The sequence below is a fragment of the Micropterus salmoides genome, unplaced genomic scaffold, assembly GCF_014851395.1.
Source record: "Micropterus salmoides isolate LMB-PRFRI ecotype aquatic unplaced genomic scaffold, ASM1485139v1 Ms_hic_scaffold_12, whole genome shotgun sequence".
Classification (NCBI taxonomy): Eukaryota; Metazoa; Chordata; class Actinopteri; order Centrarchiformes; family Centrarchidae; genus Micropterus; species Micropterus salmoides.
In genome coordinates, this window is record NW_024040263.1 from 4967546 (window position 1) to 4986611 (window position 19066).

The window sequence follows — 19066 nt, forward strand, 5'->3', positions numbered from 1 at the left end:
AATTATAGGTTTTAACATAAACCCATTACCCATACTCAGAACATAGTGTATTTCTGTTAGTAAACCTTTTGTTTTGTATTATCTAGTGATCAAGTGCAGTTTTTGAGGGTGAGAAGCAGTGGAGAAATTAGATCAAGTAAGGTTTATATTCCCTCTGCAGTCCTTCATAATAATTCTGGTAACACCTTTCATGCTTGGCTAGCTTTGCTGTGTTACCATTACACTTCCCACATATCACTTAAACCAGTTGAATGACAGCAGATTAAAATATGCTAATTTATATGCTTCCTTTAAAGTGAGATTACTAAATCATCTACAACTAGAAGCACAGTGCCCACATTAAAGTTACATGCCTACACAATACACTGTATATGTGTGTATAAATATGTCACACATGATTTATAGACACATTGTGAATGTACTACTTTCTGTAGCCCCAAGCGAACAAAGAGAGCAGCTTCTTACAAAAACTTGTGCCATGTCAGGAATGAAGTTTACTAGTTACAAGTGGGCCCTGATCCAAGCATTAGTCATTCAATACAGGCTGTGGTTAATACATGATAGCAAAACATGCCAGTCCAGAATGCTCATTTTAACATCAATAGGAGAACGCCAGCCATCTGCTGATTTTTATCAGCTTTACTGGAGCAGATTTATATGCTGAGTGCTTTCCATTCTAAGGCCGATGTTATCCTACTGCAACTGCCTCTTTCTTATCATGTTTTTTCTTTGGGTGCTGCACTGGAACATTTAAATTTTTGTGGTCCATCTCCTTATTTATGGTGGCTATCGCTGCTCAGGTTAATTACAGATTTTCTATTCTGCGTATTACACGTAGCCTAAAGCCTAAAACGAATGAATTCCTTGGGGCCAAAACGGATTTTTCCCCAAAACAGAGCGACCTGTTCCCTGGCTGTTTAGGACAGCATTTTATAGCAACTTTTATAAATAAAGCATGGGTAAGGCTGTTTGTATCTGATGTGAACAGACAGGTGGTCTTTAGAGGGCCAGGCTGACTAAAAGTGAGATGAAGTGAAATTATTCATAAAAGCAGCGATCCTAACAAACCCTGAGGCACTTGTCATACTGGTGAACACCGCCTTGATCTGTTTTAATTGTAATCACTTTACTACAGAGCGAATGCTTTTTTTTTTAATCGCTGGTATACAGTTTTTTTAATAGCAAGTGAGGACAAACTCACTCATTTCAAGTAAAGCCAAATATTTTATTTTCTATTTTATGCTGTGTTTGGGTGACTTGGTGTGCTTACTCGCTGACTGCTCAACAGACTGCGACTGCTCCAAGAGATGCTCCTTAGCCTTTACCGACTGGGACAGCACGGTGGCCAGGAGCTAAAACACAAAGACACACACAAACATGGTCAAACACACACACAGACACATGGGCACACACATGCACTCACAAGTGAAACATTTACTCAAGCATAATCATTCAAATCTTCATGGTACCGTGTGACTCAGTTCAGCGGTGCGCGCACACACACACACACACACACACACACACACACACACACACACACACACACACACACACATAACAGACAGATTCAGGCTTGTGACACTCTTCCTGCTGACACTCTGAACTTCCTGCAATTTACCAACACTGATGCAGCAGAAATCCTAGAGTAAACACTTCTTAAAATAGATGATGTCCCTACAGCAAAATACAGAAACACCATGCAATTCGGCTAATTGCTCATTCAGCATTATTAAGGTAGTACCTAAAAATAGACTTATTATATCTGGTAAAATAATTAAATTTAGAATGTGCTAAAGGTGTTAGAGAGCAGACCTGCAGGTTGTCATCACTGATTATAAAAAGGAAAGCACACTAGAGAATGTGAATGTGAAGTGAATTAAAATACCTTCACTATTTTGACTTTAGCCAACAGTGTGATATATTGATAATCTGTTTCCTTACAAATACATACAAATACTTGGTGATCACATACCATGTGTGATACATGAAAGCTTGTTGTTAAAAGTATGAATTCATTACTTCTTTTTACAAAAATTACTGTTAAATTTAGTGTAGCTGACGCCAGACAACCCACTTTTCCACACGCCACTTTTGTTAATTAACTATGTTGGAAGTGACACATGGTTACACAATCTAACAAAACCAGTCTAGCACAAAGAGAAGGTATTCAGGGATGTATACAGTAGAATTTAGTTGTTACAGTTTGTCCAGACAGAAAAGGTTGATATTGGGATTTTCAGGTAAAATTTTTCTATGTGACTGATTTTAAGGAGAAACCAGGAGGCCACCATCTTAATGCACCTGGTCTACTGTTGAAAAAAAGAGATCTCTCCAACGGAAGAACAGACTGAGCAGGAAACAGAACTGTGGTTAACTTGATAACTAGGCTTTGTGTTTGTTTCCTGAAAATGTTATGTCGTTTCCCAGAAATGACGTGCTTGCTGTTTTGTAAAGATTCAGCAGCAGTGTGATGTAAACACGTGCAAACACATGCACACAAAAAAAGTCTCTTACCTTGACCCCTTCAGCTTGTGCGTGCAGGCCTGGAGCGTTAAGGCCATGTGTGTTGACTCCTGGTGTGGTTGCCGGGTGTGGACTGGGGGCGGGGGTGGTCAGAACATGTGTGTTTCCAGAACTCTGCAAGCTGCTTGATGAACGAACACTGCCGATGCTGCCCACACTGCCACTGCGCTCGCCACCTCCACACACATTGCAGGATGCAGTATTACATAGAGGACATTCTTCAAATACATACATTGTAACCTGACAACACACTTTTGAGTTTACCTGCCAACGGTTTGCGTAGCACCCAGATATCCTCGCTGGTGTTGCTCTGCTGTCCCAGAGTTGGAGAGCCTTGAGGACTTGGCTCTGCAGTCCGTGAACCTGTCACATACACCGCACGCACACATGCACACACACATATATTATAACCAAAAATGCAGTAACTAATCAACAGCTACACAGACACAAATGATAATGTGTCTATTATAGTTATTAATATAAAAATGTGTTTACTCTCACTTTAACCTGCTTAGGCTCACAAAGATACACTCACTCACCTGCACATTCACAAAGACAAAATTACTCATAGTGGTTGCTCCACCCCTGAGCGCTAATCATTCAGAGTATCAAAACCCACAGATCTGGTACAAATCATTGTGCACTTGTCTGCACAATATTAATAAATTAATAAATATTTCAATAAATATTGTGCAGACAAGCGCTGGTCAAAACACAACTTCACTTTAAATAAAACATCCAATTATTTAAGAAAAGTTCCAAGAATATTGATATAAAATTGTGAATAATGCCTCTCAAAGCTTCTATAATATGCACAGTATGTGAAGTTTAAAAAGTTTAAAACGGTGCTTTTAATAGAATAATTCAGTTAAAGGGTCAGTTCAATCAAATGACAAGAAAGATATTCCATATTTAGTTTTAAAAACTCTAGTTAATGTAGTTAATTGGGATATCCCATAGGCTAAAATGGCAATAGAAATCTAATTTTGTCATTAGGGTGAACTTAGTTAATATATATGTACATATACATAATCTACATAAATCTACACACACACAAACACACATACACATATATAATATATATGTAGTTGCAGTGAAGTGCTGGAATAAGCAGATAGGTCATATATTCTATATGTGGTCTTGTCAAACAGCGTGGAAAGGATGCTTATCTGTGCTTTAAAGTGATACTACAGTATGTACCTGTCTGACTCTGCTGCTCCTGAGAAGTGGAGAGAGGAGGAGGAAGAGGAGGAGGAGGAGGAGTGGACAGAGGAGGAGTAGACAGAGAAGGAGGAGAGATGGGAAGAGGAACGTACCCAAAGGAGGAGAACCGAGGGAGGGACTGTGTGTTGGGGTGAGAGGGAGGAGGGGGAGGCAGATGCAGGGGGAGGACTTTGGAGGGGGGGTATGAGTGTCCGTTGACCGAGGCAATGGGACAAGGGTTGGGCCTGCGGAGCAGGAGGGTGTGGCACTGCTGGGAGGGGGAGTGACCTGGACACAAGCCAGGAGGAGGAAGGTGCAAAACAACAACAACAACACAACAACAACAACAACTGATCAGTCAACTTGAAACAAAACAAATCTAATCAAATTTGAAAATGTGTAAAATAATAATTGATTAAAATCAAAATATGAGAAAAGTATACATCCATATATCCACAGGGAATATATCTCTATAAATTAAATATAATATCACTATAGCAATAAAGCAAACAAACAATATGAACAAAAGCATCACAATCTAGAGCAGGTTGGTTAGACGGCTTTATTAAGTAGGGAAGGTGACAGAAGGAGCAGAAATATAGAGGAAGGGAGGAGGGTTGACAGCCAATATGGGACAGTATGTGATCAATGGAAATGATTGACAGATTGGGAAAAACAGACGGGCTTCCTAAAGAGGCCGATGATGTTGCAGCTAGCTACAACTAATGATCAGCTATAGCTACAGAACAGCTGCTGAACTCACACACGCGGAAGCACACACACATCCCCCCCCCCCCCCCCCCCCCCCCACACACACACACCACAGCTGTGACGTGGGTGGTCACCTGCCCTCTTGATGACTTCCACCATGTTGGAGGGGAAGTAGCCCACACGGTCATTTCCTGTGCGGTTGTCGTGAATACAGCCTTTCCATCGGCCATCAGAGTGCTGCTCCAAAACCTGTCAACAAACAGACATACAGTTTAAAACATAACATTTGAACCTCTTTACACATTCAGACAATAATTGGACTAGGTTGCACCAGCTACAACCATACAAATTTGTGTGTAAAGTTCATGGTACTAGCTAGTTTCAGACTAGTGATTTAAACAATCTAGCTAGTAAACACCTTAGTAATGTGCAAAGCTGTAGCGCTATCCAGTCAAAAGTGATCAGCTATGTAAACAGGAAGTCACTGTAGCATCACAAGCTGTAACATAACTGCCCAAAATGATTGTTTTAGGGGGGCATCCCTTATAAATGTATGATGTTAATGATTTTATTTTATTTATATCTTCATACATGAAGGAATATGTCAGACATCTAGACAGACAGATAAAAGCTCATTTTGAACACAAAAAGCAATTTTTAATTAGCAGTTTTGTTGGAAAAATCACTTGTGTTCAAAATAATATTAAAACAAGAATCTCTAAAATATAAATAAATAAATAAAAATTGTGATAAATATCCAATTAAGTTAACCAACTGGCGCTGACCTCATAGCACAACATTTTGTAATTTGGGGTACCGTATACTGTCTTATTTTTGTGAAATGTTGTTTATAATGTTCAGTTTATTGCACCGCACTTTATCACGTGTCATGTCAAATATATCAAACACATTGCATATTTTCTCTCTATTTACTCATCTATTTAAAAGGGTCATATAGTGAGCTATATAATAATAAAATATTAGCAAGCTAGTTTCGTCAGTTAATTCATGCAGCAGTTACACCTGGCAGTTACTGATTTTAAGTATTCAGTCACAGCTAACTAGCTAGCTTTTGTAGTGCAATCCATTTTAATTTAGTGATGCGTTAATCTCCACATTGTTAATACTTAAGTTAACAAGTTTAATAAGAGCTGGTGCAACTGGCTAAGTTAATGTTCATATGTTTGTCTATTAACTAGATTTTATATTTTCAGCATTGAATTTGAATTTCAGACAGACATACTGCACTTTGGGGACAGGTTGAGAAATATATTGTGTTTTGGGACGATTGTTAGATCTATGTACCGTGATAATGTCTCCAGCTTTGATGTTAAGGCTGGTAAGGTCGTAGTTGTTGCAGTAATCCTTCAGTGCTCGCACCTGCATCGCAGCTGAAGCATCTGCAATACAAGAGTATGATATGAGTGAGCAGTAGATTTGAGTAGAGTTAAGCAGTGGACGAGAGCACAGAAGAGATTTACAGTATAGGCAGTATGAAAAAGTAGAACAGAAAGGAAGAGGTAACTGTAAACACTTGCTGCAGGGGTGGAGTGCATGCACTGTTTTGCTTCTCCACTATATGAATATATATGAGTATATGAATGCATGTAGCAATTACCCGTGTTTCTCAAAAGATTCACACAATTCTGTTATTTACTATTAAATATGTCCTGTAATTTCACATCCATGTAATAATAAAATAACAGAAAATAATTCTTAATGTTTGACAAACTATTTGGTGGTGATGAAAATATATTCAGAAGTAGCCTATTAATGAATAAATCAGGACACATGACTCTCCCCACACATCATAGACCAAAATTAATCAATTTTTATAGGGTCATTAAAAAATATCTGTATCAATATTGGTGATGTCAGCCCTAGTATTACTTGGTGACTAAATTAATGATGATGATGATAATATTTTATTGTCAGATCAAGTCTGAAATTGTTCTTGCATCACAGCAGCTCTTTTTGCAACATCACAGAAAAGACAAAAATAATGAAGAGAAATGACAGAAATATTTATACATTTAACATAACATTACAGTCACAGAAGAAAGTACTCAAGGCTCTTCAATGTACATTTGATATGGGATTAAGCTCCATATTTGATTTTGGGATTGACTGGTGTACAAAAGAGTACTTCAGTCTAACTTATTAAAACGTGGAACCCTGTATTTTCAGTTGGATGGTAACAGTTTGTATTCACTGTTCAGGACATGGTTGGGGTCAGAAACAGTGTTGTTGGCCAGTCTTAAGATGTTATTGTGGTAGGTTGATTCATAGAGTTTTTCAAGGGATTGGCCTACAATATTTGAGCAAATTGACATTTGCTGGAGTAATTTTGACACTCCAAAGTAGTGGACAAACACTTAGACTGTGTAGTGTTACAATACTGTGGAACAGTATAACAGTATACAAAAGTAGAATTACTCTACTCCCCCCAAATGGCCTAAGGTGGTGTAGAAAAAAAAATAGTTGTAGTGAGTGTGTGTGCGCACTCCTGTACTCACCTCTCAGTAGTTGTTTGATCTCTCGGCTGGCCTGTGTGGTGGTGAATTGGTTAACAATGTCCAGAGCAGTTTGACTCAGAGTGTTTCTCACGCCTGCACTGATGCCGCTCTGGGTGGAAGTGGAGAAAAATTATTAAAGCAGCACTGTGAAATTGCGTCACATTGATTTTATAATAGGGATACTGTGCATTTGCGGTGTCAGTCTGGCTGTGTGTACATGCCTGTGGCTATCATTTGTTGTGTGTGCTGCCTCAGCAGTAACATCAAAAGTGAAATACAGTAGGATAAGAGAGGACACTGAAAGCAGGCCCTTTTCAAAAGCAGGATCCTTATTCATCTGAAGGTGACAAATAGATTAAAAAGCAAAACAGAGCTGGTTTGAATATTGCATGACGTTTAGGGTTCTAGCCACTCTGCTACAGTTTTATGTAAGAGGCCAACATATCCCACAGGTTTCATCACACAGCTCAGTGGGATGAATGCCAAGTGCTGAGGTGTAAACTTGCTCAGCTGTGGTGAGAGAGGCAGCTTTAACAACAGTTGCTTTTGTAAACACATTAAACAGACAGACAGATAGACTTACATCCAGCAGCAGGCGTACTACCTCTGTCTTCCCACAGAGGGCTGCCTGATGTAGCGCTGTGCCAGACTCAGACTGTCTGTTGATATCTATACCAGCCTGAATCAGCAACCTGCAGCACAAAATAATATTAACCTTTATTTGTTTAGCATCTTTCATAACATGACTACATCAGAGTGCTTATATAGAATAATACAAATGAAAAACAGAAGTAAAGTAAGACAATATGTCTACAAAACCTATCTACATAAATGCAGGTCAATAAAAGTAGTAGTAGTACGTTTTAAAGCATTTTAAAAGACTTTAACTGGACCTATACATTGTATGTGCTATAGATCGTAATAGATTTTTAGATCATAAAGTGGCCCTGGAGTTTAAGGTTTTATTAGATGAGTAAGTCAGGTGGACGGACTGACTATGCAGAGTAGGTATGAAGACAGACTGACACAGAGAGAGGCAGACTGAAAGGACTAGCTTGTCAGACCGTATGACATCAATGTGTCCGTTCTTGGCAGCGAGATGTAGAGGTGACACTCCGTTGGGGTCGGAAGGTTTTGGTTCCAGCATGGCTGCACACATATTACTGCTGAGCAGGAGCTGGACCACCTAAAAGACACACAGCATGTTCATGTATTATATTTCTACGAACAGTTCCTAATGTCTGCATTGAACAATGTAAACAAGCTTGTATGAAGCTGCTCCCACAAGTTTCAGTGTGTTAAGCTTTTGAGGGCCACCGTAATTGAGGCTTTCCTGATCAAATGAATGTTAAATACAATAAAATATAAATAAAAATTTCTCTGTAACAGTTTGGTTTTCAGTCAAATCTACTCACTGCGACGCGCCCAAATTCACAGGCGAGGTCCAATGGAGTTTTGCCAGCTGAGTCTGAGATACACGGGTTGGATTGGTGTTGTAGCAACATCTCCGACTGTAACACACACACACACACGCAAATCTTACTGACACTTTCCACAAATCATACGTGCATCACCCGGCACACATAACAGAAAAACGCACCTCACAAAAACACACACACACGGCCACCAATATATACCACCTACACCTACAGTACACAAACACACACACAGTTACCCCATCATAGTGTCCATGCTGAGCTGATAGGTGGAGGGGGATCTGTCCTTCATCTGACTGTCCGTTGACTGACGAGCCTGCCTTCAGCAGCATTTTCATTGGCTCAGTCTTCCCCTGCCATGCAGCGTAATGCAGAGGACGCATTCCTACACAAAATACATACACACACAAACACACAGACAAATACACACAAAAACACACAGCAAAAAAGACATATAAGACCCCACAAGCACATGCACACAGACACATGGATGGATGCAAAGACGCACACTCTGTTATTCTTATTTTTACACACAAACCAGTTTGCCAGTGGCCATCCAGCTGGCAATAATACCTACATATACATACATTTTACAGCTGAATCATTATACTACATTATTAAACTCACAAATGTATTCCAAAAGTGTTGCCACTGAAATTGAAAATATGCATTACAGCTAAAACAATTATTCTACAGGTAGAAATGGATCAGTTACTATACTGATTATCGATTCAAGTAATTATTGCTATATAATGACAATCTGTAGACCAAATGATGGATGGATTAATTCAGAAAAAAATCAGTAGATTAATTAATAATGACAACAATCTTTAGTTGCAGCCCTAACATGAATGCAATGTAATCTGTTTTACTGTAGCAACAGATATAAGCACACACTCTCAGTATCCCTTCTGGATATGCCATCTTATTGTGATTGACATGCTTGTGACCCTTTGTGAACGTGGATGCATTGTTTGTACAAGCTTCATACTCATGGGACGCTGCAGACAAACTGCTTTCAGAAAAAGCGCACAACAAGAAATCCCCTGTAAGTGGCTGAACAAGACCTAAGGGAACCTTGCAGGAAACTGTACATTGCAGCACGCTCGTGGAGCCATGCAGGAGATACAAGGTGGTTCAAAGTTCACCTGAGCACAGCATTAAATAATTAACCATTAAGCACTTACCAGTGCCTCTAACCAGAAGATATTAAACGCCACTTTTTAGCGTGTAGTGTACCTAAGACCCCCAGTCTTGATACCAGCGATGAGCCACATTGTCAAACTGAATAAAAAGGCCCTCCAGGCCTGCTGGCATGAGGAAGTCCTGAGTCAGAAGAGAGGTGCTGGCAGGATAAAGAGGCACAGCAGCTGTAGGAGTTATAGAAGCTAAAGCCTGAGTATATGAAGGGATGTGATGGAAAATGACTTTCAGGCAGGCTCAAAGAGCTTCTAGAAAGTGTTTTGGTGACTCGCAAAAAGAAGTACTTCACCCAGACTGTGCAGGGAAAGAGAGTCACACAGGTATTTTGTGGTGTAATGGACACTGCCTCAATTCAGGAGGTTATTTTAAAGGATTGCTGGAAGTGATATGAGTTTGTTTCTTTTCCAGTGGCCACAGAGTGGTATTGTGATTCACATATCCTGTGTTGGTCAATGTCTGGATCATATTTATAGAACAGACGACCCACTTTTCATTTTTGCACCAATAACAAGAACAAAGGTCATGCAGAATTTTGATAATTATAACCAAATGAGTTTCCTGATTTTGGAAATACCCTCAACTGTGTTCCCAGGAGTATCTTGACAAAGTTGTGGAATACACTGTTTGGCCCCTTTTCTTTTTTTATGCTTTTGTTTGGACAGGATATAAGGCCCCAAAGTCTACGCCTGCAAGACGTCCAGGTCAGTGACCTTAAGATGGCATCTTGCACAAGAACATTTTGTAGATGGGTGTGATGTCTTCCGAATGAGCAGTAGAATTTAGAGGTGAGGAGAGGATCTTAAGCCTACAGTATTGTATTTCTTAGCCAAAACAAGCTATGAACTCTGACATTTAAATTGATATGGGTATCTACTTAGCAAACAGCTGTCTATTCACACATCCAGCAGACACAGAGCAACATTTTTATTCACTTGGAGTCTTTGGGTTTCTGGCCACCTGATGAATGTAAGTCCAATCTTAACTCTCCTTTTAGCTCTGTTTTGTATATGAGAATATCTGGCTCTTTAGCTGCTAAATGCTCCACTAGCTAGCATGTTTACCAGCTAGTCTGTCTGTTATTTTAAGCTTTCCAGTCTTCACCATAAGGTTGTCACTGAAGGAATGATTTTCCTACCACATCCATGGAGAGAAACTAGCCACCTTGCAAGGACGCCTGCCAGTTGTGTACCTCTATTTGGATAACACGCTGGGCATGACTGACTGCGAGTGCAGAGACAGTAGCCCTACATCCTGGAGGGATTATATCTCCCATCTGCCATGAGATTTCTTCTTCTTCCATTGGAATCTGCCCGTATGAGATGAAGATATTTGCTGATCTGCATCCTCTTGGCTCTTAGTCCTGCCACCATAAAGCATTCCTCGTCTATTGTCTATTGTTTGCTGTGCACACAAATCTGTCACTTCTCCTAAGCACTGCTACTTCTTTTATTATTGCATTTCCAACAAGCTCTCCTTTATTACACAAGATGGTGTTTTGGTCACACAGGGGAAGCCAGAATATGTATTTGTCTTCCTGTTTTTGGGAGATTATTTTGCTGAGTGTGTGTGTAACATAGCACACTTGTATTCTGTGAAAATCTCTGTGTATTTTTTTTTACCTTTATGGTCTTTAATATCCACTGCTGCCTGGGCCTCCAATAGCAGAGAGATCAGCTCCTTGTTACCACTCAGAGCAGCATGGTGCAGCGGTGACAACCTTCACACAGACACAGATTATGCATAAAAATACACATATTCGTAGATGTAGTGTAAAATCAGAGAATAACTTTACTGAAATAATCTTCAGCGTAGAGCAGCTCCGCCCCTCAGCTCTGTGTGAGCGACGGGAGGGGGCAAATGACCTACTTCCATTAATAAGCAATCTCTCTACCCCGGAGCCGAGCGTACACACAGCGCATCTATGCGTGTGTGTGTGTCTAATGGATCCCTGGTGAATATAAGGGCCGGGCCCTGGAGTTAGATCAGCGAATCATCAGTCATTACACAAGGAGCTGCGTCCAATTATCTGATTCCAATCAACATAATAAAAAGATATTTGTTATCTGATGGGGCCAAATGGAACACAATCGCAAACCAAGCATGTGCACATAAAAAGCTTAACCCATCATGATTCTAAATATAGCCAAAATCCATAGATAGATTTCTGAGCAAATTAAGAGCTGGGAAATTTTGGCTTTCCTTTGAGGTAATTACACTACATTACATTTGAGCTCTTCAGCTGGCTACAAGTTTCAAAGATTTAGGCTGAGCATAATGTGTAAAATGATATGGCTGTTAATATGTTAATCTGAGAAGGAGATTTCTTTTTCTTGAGTCGTGTTTCTAACCACCCGATGTATGTAAGTCAAATATTTACTCTCTTTTAGTTTTGTTATTGGTCACTATCAACTAATGAAGGAATGGGTCAATAGCAAGTCGCTAACTGTGTCTGTCTGCTGTTTGGTGCAGAGTGGGTAGTATAGAGTGTTTTTTAGAGCTTTTTCACTGAAAGCAGCTGCTGCGGCTGCAAATGAAGCTATGAGAGCGGTGAGAGTGAACCAAAGCAGTAAAGTTGTGGTCGAACAGCTAAACATTGAGCTAAAACTTACTATAAAGCTCCGTAAAGCCGAAGTGAGCCTCGGATTTGTATAATAGGCAAGGCAAGGCAACCTTATTTGTATAGCACATTTCAACAACAAGATAATTCAAAGTGCTTTACAAAAAACATAAAAGCAACAGGGAAATATAAAAAAGTTTAAAAGCAACATAGGGAAAAATTTCTCATCAATACATTCTTGTATCAATGCGAGCACCTCCTGCATCGTGATTTTGTTTTCACATTACCATTTGATATAACAACATTGTTGCTTTAAGTAGGCTATCAATTTTGTAATCTCTTGGGGAGTTCTGACCTTACAAATTAGGGCTGCACCTAATGATTATTTTTTAATAATTTAATCGAACAATTCTTTTTTTGATTACTCTTAAGATTTGTTTTATTTTTTAATTTTTTATTAATATTTAAATATTTTATTCAATCATCAAAGAGGCACATTAGAATAATATTGGCGTATCTTAAAATTTGTCTGATTTTGTAGTCACTACTGTGTTAGGATATTAATATTATTAACAGACTCTCTTTGTCGGCAAACACTGAATTTCCCCTTGTGTGATTAATAAAGTATATCTTCTTCTTCTTCTGCCTCAGATGTCTGATCAGAAAATAACTGGACCACCAATTCAAAAGAATTGCTGTGACACATCGATTAATGTAATCGCTGTGTGTCAACCTTTTCCCTCAAACGGAGAATCAGTATTTTTATTCAAGTACTTGACTTAAAACTTAAAATGGTTATAACATGGATTTATTTCATCACTGGAGTAATCTGCAGTAAGATAATCAGTGGAAAATGTTTTTTTTGCATCATGGTGGGGCAAAGAAAAAAACTGAGACGATTTATAGAATGTAACAACAGTCTGTAAAATTAGTTTAAGCAATTTTTTAATCATACTCAGTCATATAAGTAAACAGAAAATATAAAAGGCTAAATGTTGATGACATGGTGTAACGCTACCTTGCCACGACAGCAGAGGTGCAGAAACTACTTTGAACACGGGGGCGATTAAGAAACATTTAGAAAGTCAAATATAAGTGACTACCACTAACAGAAAGACGCCTTTCCTGTTAATAATACTAATAGACAGTATGATGTTTGTGTGGGGACAAAAAGTAAACAGGATTCGTAGTGCTGAGAAAGTGCTCTGTGATGATTTCACTTCGAGTGATCACGCACATTATGTAAATCTACTCCAAATTAGGAACCACTGCCCTAAATATTATGTTGCTTCTTGTAATACACTATATGCACTAGAAGGTGTTTATATTTTGAACACGAAAAAATATTATTGTAATTAAAAATATAAATATGAGCAAACCCAATGTCATATTGATTCAGGGATGCATCTCTGTAGCCAAGATGCAATATAATGAATAACACTTTTTTTTAGCTCTCTTAATAAAGGAAATAACATGATATGATACCAATAAGACAGACTGGAAAGAACGATTGAAGGAAAGAAGGGAAAAAGAGGCAGTGAAACACAGAAGACTGCAATGTGGAGCAATGGTAGGGAGTACATTTATAAATTAGAAGAGTTGTAGCCTCTCACCCATCTGCATCCTGGATGTTGACGTTCACCCGCTTTGCTGCTCCAAGGAGCTCTGAAACATACAGAGGAAAGAGACACAGAGAATGACAGAACAGTCCAAATTTATATCTATTCATAATTCAGTGATTAATGTATTCTCTCGGTGTATATGTTCTAATATTTCATTCCCTGCAGGTATAGAGTTGACAGCTACACTTTCATACCTGAGAGCGCTCTAAAACAAGGAACAGTTTCTTTTCTTTACTCCAACAACAACAACAACAACAACAGAGGTCAAAGAGAAGTGACAAGGTAAAGAAGACGAACATAGGTCAGTCTGGGAAACTCCTATAAAAGCTCAGTCTGTACTATATATATATATATATATATATATATATACACGTGTCTGTGCTTGTGATTATGTGAATGTGCACATGCATGTGATAACCTTGATCTTTGACAAAGAGCTGAAGACACCAGACAGCAGGAAGGAGCACACAGATGCAAACACTCACAAAAACCAACACACACACTTGGACACAAAAAAAAGCGGCTTGTTTGTCTCTCTGCCTCTACTTTTTTTTTTTTTGGTCAAACCCACATAATCCACAGGCCGTAATCTGTAGCTGTTCTGTAATCTGGGGAAAAGCTTCTTCCTCTCTCTGCAGCTCTATCTGCACTTCATCCCTTCATCCTGCTCTCACACTCTAATTTTCCCTGTAATTTGCTAAAGAGCGCATGCTGATTGGTAGTTCTGCTGTTTCTGTTTACACTCTGCAGCTGACATCATTCTCCTGCATGTGTGTGGGTTTGTGCACATGTAGGTTCCCCACAATCTATCTTGGATTAAAAATAAGAACCCCCCCTTCCTCCCCCTCCTCCAGCAGAGGAATCAATGAGTGCAGATATCTGTGTCACCATCAGAGAGCCACATGACACCCGACCACAAACTTATGACAGGACCACAACATCCAACACATCCACAATTATTCTACTATCGTTTTCTCAATAGATTATCCTTCTTTTACTAGATGAAGTCTGGTTCAAGGCTTTATTTAATAACGCTCCCCCATCTGACCCAATACCATGATGTATATTTAATCAAATACCGATGCAGCTGACTAAGACGGGGTATCACTCTGTTTCGAGAGCAACGAGGATCGCTCTCAAAACAGACTTACGTCTTCAAACTCACACTCATTTAATTCATAACCACCTCCCTAATTCTATCAGTCACTTCAAAACTGTCACCTTAAATTTCCAATTTATATATTTTCCGTCTCTGACATGAACTGTGTGTTTTGAGAGCATTACCATAATGTTTCTCTGATGGTGTCCTTGGGACCAGGGTTCATGATTTTTATGATAATTTTAGGCGTAACACTGCAACTGAGCCCCAGTTTCCACGGTAACCCCTCGATGTGCCGTTCTCACAGACTGTCAATCACTTGGACGTTATTTTGCAACATCTCCCTCAAATGTTAGCTACTTCAGAGTTTATTTAACATGAAATCGTGTTATTCACATTTCACATGAAACAGTTAAATCTTAATAGAGAGCACCAACAAACTAATAGCTACTGGCAAAGCAACCTTCAGTTGAACAGAGCCTATTCCCAGACCTTGGGAGAGGTGAAGCAGAAGGTTTCTCAAGGGTTCTCATTACCAGAAATGTTCTTTAGTCCAGTTTTCATCACCTCTGACTTTGCCTGTCATCATCCATTTAGAGCTTCACTGTAACATGTAGCCTAAAACAAATGCCATCGCTGACATAGCTTTTCTCTTTCTGTTTTCAGACGATTGCACACATATGTTATACAGTGACTGGACTCAGGGTCACAATATGGAAAAAATCCAGGTACTATATCACATTTTCATCAAAAGTAAAAAATGACAATGTGATAAGAGTGCTGTAAGGGATATAATCAAGTATTATAAGAGTATTTAATGATTGTTGTAGCAAACGTTTATGTTGTAGTACTTAAAATGTGCTTCATTACTTACAGTGATGACGTCATGGCCAATGGCTCTCAGTTAATTAGTCTGTGGTGAAAGAAGCTTTCGGACCAAGTCAAGACAATAAGAAGGGATCTATCTTTTGAATGGGAGTTAATGTCTTCTGAAGTTTTATTATGAATCAAACACATTGCTTTTACATAAAGTTAAACTGTAGGGGTAATTCACTTATATTGGTATATTCACTTTTTCTCAAGTACGACACATGTTGTTCTCCAGCCAAAGAATATTCCCACTACAGCAGCATGTTTCCGTTAATATTTCTGCTGCTGGTCTATAATGTTATTACTGCGTTTAAATACATTTGTTTACTTGATGCAATGGGAATAACAGTAATTTATACTTCAGTTCATTATGAACTACTACTGACTGTGCCAGAAACAGTCAGGGTTGTTGTACTTCCTTGATCATAGATAGGCTCATACATTGTATAAATTACTTTTTGCCCATTTCAGTTGCTTGCTACAACATAAAAGAGATACAATTATGATAAGGATGTTCTCATATCTCTAAGAAAAAGAGCTTTACTGCAACTGAGCCAAAGATAAAGAAACCATTACCAAATAGTTTGGAAATATGCCTTACTTTGTGTAAGCTGGCATTGGCTTTTAATGTCATCTATTCATCTAAGTCTACCAGAGACTCAGCATCTCTGTCGGAACTGAGTCATTAAAACTTAAAAAAAAATCTAAATCCTGACAAAGGATTTCTCCAAACAGAAAACAGTGATTGCTGCGAGACTGAAGGATAGATCTGGTGATATTTTTCTTATTGTCAACGAATCCCACGAAAAGACCATAACCAACAATGAATCGATCCTATTAACAAATGTTGTCTGTGTTGCCATAGCCTGGTATACTGTTTCTTATTCCTCTGTGCAACAGATTAAATGCAACGATTAAAAACTGGGTGACACATTCCTTCATTACGATGAACACGGGCCCTGTAGGTTATTTTAAGTCCCACATTCAACTTTTTGGTGCTCAAAATACTCACTAGAGCAGCAGTTGTACATTAATGGGCAGTGGAAATAGTCCCCAACACTGTTTCCTCTCATTTGAGTAAAGTCTGCTTAAAGCTGGAGTGCCCAGCTGGTTTAGGAAATTGCTGAGGCTTTTTTAAAAGATGAAACTATACTAAGGTGACCGACTTTTAAAGATGTATGTCTAAAGTATGTCTTCAGTAGGAACAAATGGGGTTGACTGTGTGCCACAGACAGTGTACTACAGTGAAGTCGGAAAGTAATAAGAGATGGACTATGGTCTTCATGGGATTTCTTAACAATAAAAATAACAGCAATATCCTACCTAAACCTATTTAAATAACAGATCTTCTGAATGTCCAAAATATGTTATCAATACATACGATATCTAAATGTGGAAATTACCAAAAGAAAAGTATTTTCTGTAAAGAAAAAGCTCAACATTTTGAGAGATTCAAAATCAAAAGTGTAAAAATGTTTTATGGGGGTAGTGCCAGACTGTTTGGCCGGGAGCAATTTTGGGGCAACCAGAGACTCCAGGAACTCACGCCAAGACATAGTCTGGCACTAAACCCCTGTAAAACAACAAATTGGCATTTTTACAATTTGTTTTTTTGTATGGATTAAAGAAGTGAGATAGAAAGTGTTAATTAGTGAGCTTTAGAGGTGTTGGTAGGGGGACTTTGCTATCTTCTCACAGAGCCAGACTAGCTGTTTTTTCCATTTCTAATATTTATGCTAAACTAAGCTAACTGGCTGCTCCAGTCTCCAGCTACATATTTACCATATAGACATGAGAGGGGCATTCATTTTCTCATCAAGTTGTAGGCAAGAAAGCGAAATAAGTGTATACACAAAAATACAGTATCTTACTATTGCTGCGCTGTAATTAGTGGGTCACCCACAGCGACCATTTCTTTAATCCCCTACTGTATACATCAAATTGTGACATTTTGACAGAGCACACCCACATCATTAGCATACTGTTAATAACACAAACGCATGACTAACACTTGATGTGTCAAGTGTGTTTCTGTGCACACTTGCCTGTAACTGTGTGTGTTGGAGGTGTTTGTGTGTGTGTGTGTGAAGGCAGTGATTCTCCAGCAGAGAAACCTGGCTTCCTGTTTAATTATTCAAACATAAACCTGGATTTATGCAGTTATACACACACACACACACACACACACACACACCTCCCATAACTCACCTAACCTCTTTCCATCACTTCCTGTCTCTTTACCTCTCTGCATTTACATTTTGATGCTTTCCCTCCTTCTGTCCTGCGCTCTCACACTTTTCCTCTCCCATTCTAACCCTCCTCCTCACCCTCATCCGCTTCACCCTCTACCCTCTACCCACCTCCCCCTTTCTCTTTGTCACTGTGCAGCGGACTGAGCACTCAGAGCTGATCTGTTCTGGCATTTGAGGAGAAGCATTTTTCTTTTCCATGGCACTGCTGGAATGTTCAGAGACAAACACACACATGAGCAGAGGAGAGGAAGAGAGAGGAGAGGTGAGGAAGAGAGATGAAATGAGATGAGAGGAGAGGGAGGAGGGAAGATAAGGAGAGGAGAGGGTAGAAGAGGACAGGAGAGAAGGGGGAGGAGAGGAGAAGGAGGAGAGGAAGAGAGGAAGAAAATGAGAGGCAAGGAGAGGAGAGGAAATGAGATGAGAATAGAGAAGTAGTAGGAGAGAGGAGATGGAAGGGAGTGGGGAGGAGGGGAGAGGAGATGAGAGAAGAGGAAAGTAGGTGACAGGAGAGGAGAGGAAGCAGAAGGGGAGGAAAAAGGAGGAGAAGAGGAAACAAGAGGAGACAAATTCTGAGTAGAGATATCGAGAGGAGCCCAGTGATGAAATGGGAGAGGAGGAGAGCAGTTTCAAGGCTGTAATTGAAATCTAATTATCACCTCAAGTCCCAGCTGACTCCACGTTAAGCAGCCGCACACATGCACATTTGAGCACCACATATGTGCTGACATGCATACATCTGCACATGCACACTTATGATCATCACATTATTACCACTAACATCTGGCGTCTTCACACACCAATAATCCTCCCTGTCCTGAGAGCAGCATAGACCTCCTTGTACCTCACATACACACACACACACACACACACACACACACACACACAAATACACACAAATACACACATCCCCTCTTGCAACCTCACACACATATTTTTGTAGGCTATATTCAGATGACACACACAAACCCACAAATTTCTAATTACATTATGATGACTGTTCTCACACATGTGCAACGTCATCACTATCACACACCCAACGTCATAGCACAAACACACACATCAATGCAGGCACAC

At 39.4% G+C, this 19066-nt stretch overlaps 1 protein-coding gene across 2 annotated transcripts in view; it reads right to left on the reverse strand.

Moving 5' to 3' along the window:
* Nucleotides 1–19066, reverse strand: part of LOC119898767 (caskin-1-like) — a 31704-nt gene that overhangs the window by 11691 nt on the left and 947 nt on the right. For both annotated transcript variants that reach the window (XM_038712979.1, XM_038712980.1), the window contains exons 2-13: nucleotides 13763–13814; nucleotides 11212–11309; nucleotides 8629–8774; nucleotides 8369–8464; nucleotides 8018–8139; nucleotides 7537–7645; nucleotides 6954–7062; nucleotides 5743–5837; nucleotides 4572–4686; nucleotides 2788–2886; nucleotides 2515–2699; nucleotides 1271–1352 (exon numbers count right to left, since the gene is read on the reverse strand). In XM_038712979.1, the coding sequence (XP_038568907.1) occupies nucleotides 1271–1352; nucleotides 2515–2699; nucleotides 2788–2886; nucleotides 4572–4686; nucleotides 5743–5837; nucleotides 6954–7062; nucleotides 7537–7645; nucleotides 8018–8139; nucleotides 8369–8464; nucleotides 8629–8774; nucleotides 11212–11309; nucleotides 13763–13814 (1308 nt within the window). The remainder of the gene's footprint in view (nucleotides 1–1270; nucleotides 1353–2514; nucleotides 2700–2787; nucleotides 2887–4571; nucleotides 4687–5742; nucleotides 5838–6953; nucleotides 7063–7536; nucleotides 7646–8017; nucleotides 8140–8368; nucleotides 8465–8628; nucleotides 8775–11211; nucleotides 11310–13762; nucleotides 13815–19066) is intronic.